The following is an 8,680-nucleotide window of genomic DNA, read 5'->3' as shown; positions in this document are numbered from 1 at the left end:
CCCTTCTAGCAATATTTGCCTTGACCCAAGATTTCCTTCCAGCTTTCAAAGTTATTTTCATGACATCAGATACAACCCTGAGATTCTATTTCCCATGGGCCAGGCAGTATTTCCACTTATTGGTAATGCAAAAAAAAAAACTACTCAAGAAAATATATGTATACAAAAGAGTGAACTATAAACAAGGCAATACAGGAAATAAATATTCAATAATAAATAACGTGCAAAGTAAGAGTCCTTAAATGAGTCTCGAATTGAGAATGCCGTTTAGGAGTCTGATGGAGGGATAGCAACAGTTCCTGAACCTAGTGGTACAAGTTTTGTGGAGCCTATACACCCCCTTTCCTGATGGCAGCAGTCCAAGCTGAGCATGCCCTTGGTGATGTGGATTCTTGATGATTGCTGCTGCTCTCCAATGTCAGCGTTTCCTGTAGATCAGTGGTTTTCAAACATTTTCTTTCCACTCACATACCACCTGAAGTAATCCCTCTGTTGTCTGATGAGTAAGAGATTACTTCAGGTGGTATGTGAATGGAAAGAAAAAGTTTGAAAACCAGTGTTGCAGATGTTCTCGATGGTGGGGAGGGTTTTCCCCGTGATGTCCTGGGTTGTGTCTACTATCTTTTGTAGGGCTTTACGCTCAGGGATATTGGTGTGCTGTGATGTAGCTGGTCAGCACGTTTTCCGTTACATCTCTTGGTCTTATTTATCAGTTTTTGCTTTTCATCTTTAATCCACTACATTCTCAATATCTGCCCCAAACTTATTTCCACTAAATTCCCATTGTGCCTTCATCCTTCATATGAATCATTCATGATGATTGAAATACACACAAATGCAATGCACATACAAATGCAAATACACGCAATACAATGCACATACAATGCAAATACACTCAAGTGCAATGCATATCTACACCAAAACTTTTAACTCCAAACAAGTACTTCTTTTGGTTACAAAGTATGCATGAACCTAACTGTACAGAAAGAGATGATAAATATAGACAAATATTTACAATTAGTGCAAGGAAAAAATAGCATTCAATCGTGCAGGTCTGTAGTCCTGATGACAATATCTCCAGGATATTTCACGGTTCTTGAAGGTGTTTGGAAAGACAGAGGGACCAAAGGTGGACAGATGGGATTAATGTTGAGAGATTTTCTGGTCATCTTGAGCAAAATGGGCTGGATTCTTGGGTGTACATTAATAATTCTATGAATATAATTGATTGGAGATTTTAAGTTATCCCTCCACTGCTTGCCTGCATGGTTCAGTATATCTTGCTTGTATTTTTGATTTCCAGCGGTTTAGAATAACTAATTTGGCAGGACTGAATCATTCCTGGTCAACTCCATTCTATAAATAATGTGACCCAGGTTTGGTTATTGACCTGGTTATTTGTTTTTACCCCCTTTTCAAATCATTAAGAACCAAAACTGAAGAAAATACAACCAAGTGTGAATAATGCAGCAAAAAAAAAAATCACAAAAGTTTACTGTGGCTTTCTATTCAACTCCACTCTTTTACTAACACCCTGTAATTTTCTCCTCCTTCACAAACATCAACACTTCATGAGTGACAGGCCATGGCTTCCAGCAGAAATTAAAACAGTTCAAAGCCCTCACCAGATTACTGAATGCTCCTCCCAAGCTAATATTGTGTTCTCAAAGCATTATAGCATGTCATGAATATCAAAACATTTAAATACCTGAAAGGAAATATTAAACTATTTCTATGGAAGCATACAAGCAATTTTAAGTTTTGAAACCATCAAAAGTGGTGTGTAAACTAAGATGGCTCTCCATTACCTCAATGAAAACTGGGAGCCATTGACATGAATGACCAAGAACTAATCACATGATTAATTCTTCAATGTTTTCATTTTTTAGAAGATATATATATATACAAAAGGCAAATATAAACAAATTGTACAAATACAGAAAAAATATCCAGTAAGAAATAATGTGTAAAGTAAGAGTCCTTAAATGAGTCGCTGATTGAGTCGGTTGTTTAGGAGTCTGATGGTGGTGGGGAGCCAATTGTTCTTGAACCTGGTGGTGCAGAGCACGCCCAGGGTGGTGTAGATCTCTGATGGCAGCATTCCACAGATTTTCTTGAGGGTGGAGAGTTTTGTCTGTGATAAATGGGCTGTGTCCACTACTTTTTGCAGGGTTTTCCGCTCAGAGGTATTGGCCCCCCCAAGCCGGGCCATGATGTCGTCAGTTAGCACACTTTCCACCACACATCTGTACAAGTTTGCCAAGGTTTTCAATGTCATAAAGAACTTCCGCAAACTCCTGAAGAAGTAGAGACGATGTCGTGCTTGCTTCACATACATTTTTGAAGGGTGGAAAGAAACCGGAGAACCCAGAACATACCACCTCCTTACAGTGCGGGATTCTAAACAGTGTTGTTGGTGCTGTAATAGCTTTGCACTAACTCCACTACTTAATATATTTGTTAGAAAGATTCAAGACAGGGTCTGTGGCCAAATTCACAATGTTGCACATCAGTGGATACAAACGACCAAGCATTGTTAAATTGTCAAATAAAACATGGTGAAGAAGAGTTTAAGCAATAAGGAATAGAATGTTTGCTGGAATGGACAGATTCAGCTTGCTGCTGTGGTACTGCACATACCTTGGCTGTCGGCATCGATAGCTAATTCTAGGAGCAAGGCAGTGAGGTATCACAGAGACTTTGGTCTGAGCCAGTGTTTTGCTAAAACTGAATCCAGCTGCAAAGCTTTTCAGTTGTGTTTTTTTTTTAAAAACATTACTGATATAATGGAAGTAAGTAAATAGAAAATGAATAAATAAACTTGATTCTAAGATAATGCCAAAGAATTATAAGCAAAACTGAATAAATAACTTACCTGAACTAATCTGTGGGGCAGAAATCTTCACTCCAATATGGAACTCCAATTCTGTACAAGAATTAGGCTGGTGCACCAGTGGAGAATCCCAGCAATTTCACGTTCAACTGCTGGGGTGACAATGTGGCCGTGTCTGTGCTCAGCTCATCCTGGACTTCAACAAACTTGGGACTTTTGGAATCCTGAAGGGGAAAGAAGGGTTTGGCACAGAAAGAGCTTCTTGGAGGCAACCCATGAGTATTTCCAAAAGTCATTCATAGGGTGGGTGTCGCTGATGACATTCTTTGCCCATCCCTTAACAGCAGCAAGAACAAAGTCGCGATCAGCCTTTGTCACAGTTTGGTCCAGCAGAAAGGCCCACAGTACTGGCTAATTGGAGGAATAACGTGCTGGAGGGACTCAGCGAGTCCGCTAACATTGGTGAGTTCATCTAGCACTTTCTGACTGATCTGTTCATCCTTAGAAAAGGCAGTCTCTTCCCTCAAGGCCATTAATGAACCAGACTGATAGATCACCATTACAGAAAGTACATTGTTTCCCCCATATCTAGTGAACCAAATTTAAGTTTCTTGGTGAAATTTCAACTAAGATCAGTCCATCTCATGAGATTCCTGTGCTTCTATTGAAGCTCGACATGAAATTACAGGAATTAAATCCAAGAATTTCAAACTGTTCACAAAATGTTCTAGTTCCCACTGCCCTTGTAACTAACCTCCATGGTTCAGTGTGGATAATACACATTAAGGTACTGTTCTGATGGCAATCAAGCAGCTGGCTAACAGTCAGAGAAGAATGTGCCTTACAGCTATAAAATGCTGTTGCCATGTGATGGTTAGAATTGCACTTGGAAGTGAAAAATCATCCAAATTCAGGAATGGTGTTTACAATTTTGTAATTTACTGAAGTTAACCTGCATCACTGGTCTTAAGATGCCTTACTACACATGATCAGAATGCACCTTTTTTGTTTCCAATTCGCTTTAGATTGCATGAAGAAAACTTGGTGTTTAGAACAGAGATTTTATCATTTGTTGGATACTTAAAACTGCACAGAAAGTTGAAATCTCAAGACAGTACTAACTGGAGAAAATTCCTTCCACTTGAAATTATAGAGTAATTTTGGTGTGATTCTAATAGAATGACATTGTCTAATTATGTTCTGGTTTACCACACACAGAGTTCGTGAAGATTAGTGACTATTCCCTTTCATCTCCTTTCCAATATTGGCTTTGGTATAAATATTAAAAATAAAGCTCTGGGGTGCTGATCATTAATGTTGCACAAAATCCAAGAAAAAACAACCTTTACTCATCAAAAGCACAGAAACTTCCTCAGATGTTGAGGCTGTCCTACTGTCACTCTTTTTGTAAACTGAAGTATAACCTTTTAACTTACCACTGGCATTTTTTTTCTTCAAGCCTCCCGATTTTAAAAGGTTAAGGAAAGACAGTAAGCAAAATACAGATAAATTCATTGTTTTAATAAAGGAGTTAATTCTCTTTCAATCCTATATAAAACAATAGTAATTAAAAACTTCCTTTTTTTGAAAGTAAAATATTTACATATTAACAAGTAACTGTGCAAAATTTACATGAAAAATGGAAAGACGGGATTTGTAAAAGACCAAGGGCGTAACAGTTTTCAGGCATTGGTAAAAATACTGATTAGTTTTCAGTTTACACACACAACTCATCAGCTTAATAGCATCTTAAATGTTTCTTTTAACAACATAAAATTACACACAAAGAAAGCAAAAGTATTTACAATCATAATGTCCTATCGATAGACAATCATTTAATACAATAACCTCTGAAAATATAAAGAAAAATTTAGTATTTTTTTTATAAAAAAATAGATACAAAGAAGGGACATTGCTCTGGTTACCATTAAGTAGGCCCATTGCTTGCATACAGTCTTTTTACCAAAATAATTACGGTTTACATAGCAATTTGTTATGTGCCAAAATTATGTACAAATTATTAGCTCACTGATAGACACCAGCAAATTGTTTTCTACACGTGATTCATACCAGGTAACAATCCTTTTCACAATTCACCATTTCTTAAATTTTATAAACTAAACTTTTACATTAGCTAGATAGCCAACACAGTGCAAGTGTATATTTATGCAGAAAAGTTATTTTTTAAAAATTCTTTACGGCATCATGTATTGTATCAAATTAAAAAAAAGCATTTTTCTTTTTACAAATGCCCAGCAACATTCACAAAAAAATCCTTCTTGAAGGCTCCCACGGAACAGCAACCCTCTGACATGCAATTACATGGTGAGAACTGTAGAGTTATCACTGAACAAACGCTCCCAACTCTTCACAAACCATTCATTTACAATGACTAACTTGATAAAAAAAATACAGCAAAGGAACAGAAATGATGAAAAACAGAAAAAATATGAAAATGATTTTTTGCTCCATGCCCTTGAAGGTAAAAATAATGCAAGGTAATTAGCTTCAGACTGATGTCACTCAAAGTCTAAGCCAAACAGAATACTTAAATGCTTCAAGTTGCTACGAATCTGCCAAAAAAGGTGGCAAATTATACACTGGTGAAATCAGAATCAGTTTTTAAATATGGCTTGTTTGGCAAGAAGGCCACTCAGTCAGGAGACGAGAAGTGAGAAGGTTTTTTTTATTTTATAAATAAAGTATCCACAGGTCTCACTGTATTCTTTTCAAAATAAGATTCAAAACTTTAAAAACATGAGATAATGTAAAGCCGAACTTCAAAACATTGTCCTGCTTGCAGAATTCCAGCTGTTCTCCAACTCTTTCCCTCCCCTCCTTTCCCAGAAAAATGCAAATTAAAAGAAATGGCAGAAGGTTGTCTCGGTCAAAAAACTAAACAATCCAGGATGTTTATTTAAGGAATGCACGGTACAGCATTAGCGAATGGCTTGTCTCACGCTCGTTCTCCAAGCAGAAGATGAGGTCCCTGAGGTTGACTCTTGTTATCCGTTGCCGTGTGAACTGTCTGGTTGTTCCAACTCCAGAGCCTCCTGGTGTTCCGCCCGTACTAGGTCCCTGAAGCAAAGGAAAAGACATGGTCTTGTGTTCCAAGGTAAAGAACAATTTAATAAGGTTAGCAAGTAATCCCAGGGACTGAAATGTATTAATTCAAAGCCCATCAACTTCCTTCACTCAAACCTGATGATAAATTTATATTGCAATTTCTTTGCTTCAGTTAGTAAAATTCCATAAACTTGCTATCCTATTCAGTTACTGATGGTTCAGCATCTTGCTTCCTGTGCTTAAATCTCACTAGGGTCCTAATTCCAGTGTTCCTTTGAACTCACTGGAACGTTTATAATGCCACTAAAAGTGAATTCAGTGACAGTCTGGAATATCTGCCAGTCTGGCACCAAAGTCCTCAAGGTGCTGAATTATTAGAATTTTACTGAATGCTCTTTATTCCTAAAGTCTCCAAACAAGTTTACCGAGGAATAGAGAAGTTCAGCAAAGCAGAATATTGGTCTCCAACAGGACATCAGACATCAGCTAGGGACCCAACTTGGGAAGATTTGCAAAATGTTTCCGTTCTTAATGACCTGTAGGTTTCCCAAGTGTTGGACTAAATGCTGTGTGAAGCCCTCAGTAAAAGAGAAGCTTTAACTGCCACATGAACTGAACCTTGTTTTTTGGTTCCAAGTCATGTATCCAATGCATCAAATTCAGAAGAACAGACTTTATGGCATTAGTGTGGCATTTCAAGTTCGAGAGGAGCCATTCCTAACCTTTTTTTTTTGTTGCTTGTGGGCCCCCTGGGATGCTGCTCAAAGTTTGAATCCCCTTCCCTGTGAAGCAGTCAGGTTTAGTTGGTTTATTCTGTACTTCTCTCCACTGACTACATTAAAAAACATCAAAACTATTTTATGATTTCAGACCAGGCCTCCCTTAAATGTGCTCTGGTCTTCAGGGGGCCCCACCACTGAGAATGGCTGCTCTAGACTACATTTTACTTGACCTGTTACTATTTTTTAATGAACGCAAAATCAATTCTAGTTAATTTCATGATCTTTACCACTCAAACTTGTTTGAAATCATAAAACAAGGTATTAGCACAAATAGAGTCACAGAATGTCCAAGATAGATTGCAAACCAGACAGATCTGAGATAAAAGTATTGTTTTTCAGCTCTTTATAAAGATCAACTTTAAATACATTTTACTTTGTAGGATTTTAATTTAACCACTTTCTATTTCTGCCTTCCTTAGGTTAGCAGTGAATTGCCCTGTAATCCAATAAAAATGGTAAAGCTTGGGCAAACCATTTGTAAAATCATAATAAATAAACGCCTTCATGCTAGAGGGTTACAGCGCCAATGTTCAGGACCTGGGTTCTACGTTCTCCCCGTGTCTGTACAAAAAATGTACATGAAGAAAGCACGACATCACCGCTACTTCAAGGTTAATTGGCCAAAACAGGCTCTTGGGCCAAAATGGCATGTTACCATGCTGTAGGCCTAAATTTTAAATTTAAATTTACTGTGTGCGCGCGCGCGCACACACATAGGCCATGACTTGGCTTCGTGAGCAAAGAATTAAGAGGGGAGCTGTTCATGTCTGCTGCAGGCTTGCTGGTACCTGTGGAGGCCAATGTGGGACAGACATGCAGAGGCTACAAGGGAAATTCTGTTCTCAGATTGGTGCTGCTGTATCACAGTTCTTCCTCCAGCTCCTTTTCTCCTCAAGGAGAGCCCTGCATGCATTCTCGAAGTGGAATACAGCCTGATAAATTGTGTCTCACCAGACCGCGTGATCGGAGGCTAGAGCAGACCACTGGCAATGGTCAATGCGACAGGCACCAAGGGATTTCTTCAGGGAGTCCCTGTACCTTTTCTTCGGTGGTTTGGGGTGGTTTAACCATAAGAATGATCTTGGGCACAGATAGAACTCAAGCACTTTGTATTCTTCTGCTGTTCTACTATCTTCTGGTACAGGAGCTACTAAAACCCGATGAACATTCTTCAAAGGCCATCACATTTCAAACATTTCTGCTGTTCTACTATCTTCTGGTACAGGAGCTACTAAAACCCGATGAACACTCTTCAAAGGCCATCACATTTCAAACATTTCTGCTGTTCTACTATCTTCTGGTACAGGAGCTACTAAAACCCAATGAACACTCTTCAAAGGCCATCACATTTCAAACATTTCTGCTCTCCCATAAAATGTTTGTTCAGAGACATTTTCCTACCAATTCCAATACATAGTCTTCTTTTGATTGATATCCAATGACCAGTAGATTTCCCCAAGTGTTGTACCAAATGCTAGTTTTTGATGAAAGAACAGCAGAAGCTCCTTGGTAGCTAATGGGTTACTTCAGGAATTGATGCTGGCATCCAACTGTTCATAATCTGTATTAATATTTGGATGAGAGGGTCAAAGAGCATCGATGATATAAAAAAAAAGTGTGATGTCAGTGTCAGTTGGGAGGAGGATCCCAAACAGCTTCAAGGAGTTACAGGAAAGTGAACAGGTGAGATGCGGCAGATGGAATATAACATTGAAAAAATATGAAGGAATCTTCTCTGGTTGAAACAAAAACAAGCTTTTAAAATGGTGAGGGATTGGTGAGCATTGATGTTGAGGTATCCAAGTGCCCTCATACTCTAGAACAGTGGTTTTCAATCTTTTTCTTTCCACTCAGATACTACTATGCCATAGGTGCTCTGTGATTAGTAAGGGATTACCTAAAGTGGTATGTGAGTGGGGGTGGGGGGAAGGAAAGTTGTAAACCATTGCTCTAGACCTAATTGTAACTTAAATATTTTACTTGAGAAAAAATGTCATTG

The 8,680-nt window shown here is 38.3% G+C and overlaps 1 protein-coding gene across 1 annotated transcript in view; it reads right to left on the bottom strand.

Moving 5' to 3' along the window:
- Positions 1–4,393: 4,393 nt before the first annotated feature.
- Positions 4,394–8,680, bottom strand: part of LOC138735772 (transcription initiation factor TFIID subunit 4-like) — a 74,015-nt gene continuing 69,728 nt past the window's right edge. The window contains exon 15 of the mRNA XM_069884152.1: positions 4,394–5,911. Within this exon, the coding sequence (XP_069740253.1) occupies positions 5,747–5,911 (165 nt within the window). The 3' untranslated portion in view covers positions 4,394–5,746. The remainder of the gene's footprint in view (positions 5,912–8,680) is intronic.

This window comes from Narcine bancroftii, chromosome 6, assembly GCF_036971445.1.
Source record: "Narcine bancroftii isolate sNarBan1 chromosome 6, sNarBan1.hap1, whole genome shotgun sequence".
Classification (NCBI taxonomy): Eukaryota; Metazoa; Chordata; class Chondrichthyes; order Torpediniformes; family Narcinidae; genus Narcine; species Narcine bancroftii.
This window is presented reverse-complemented; position numbering and strand designations above follow the sequence as displayed.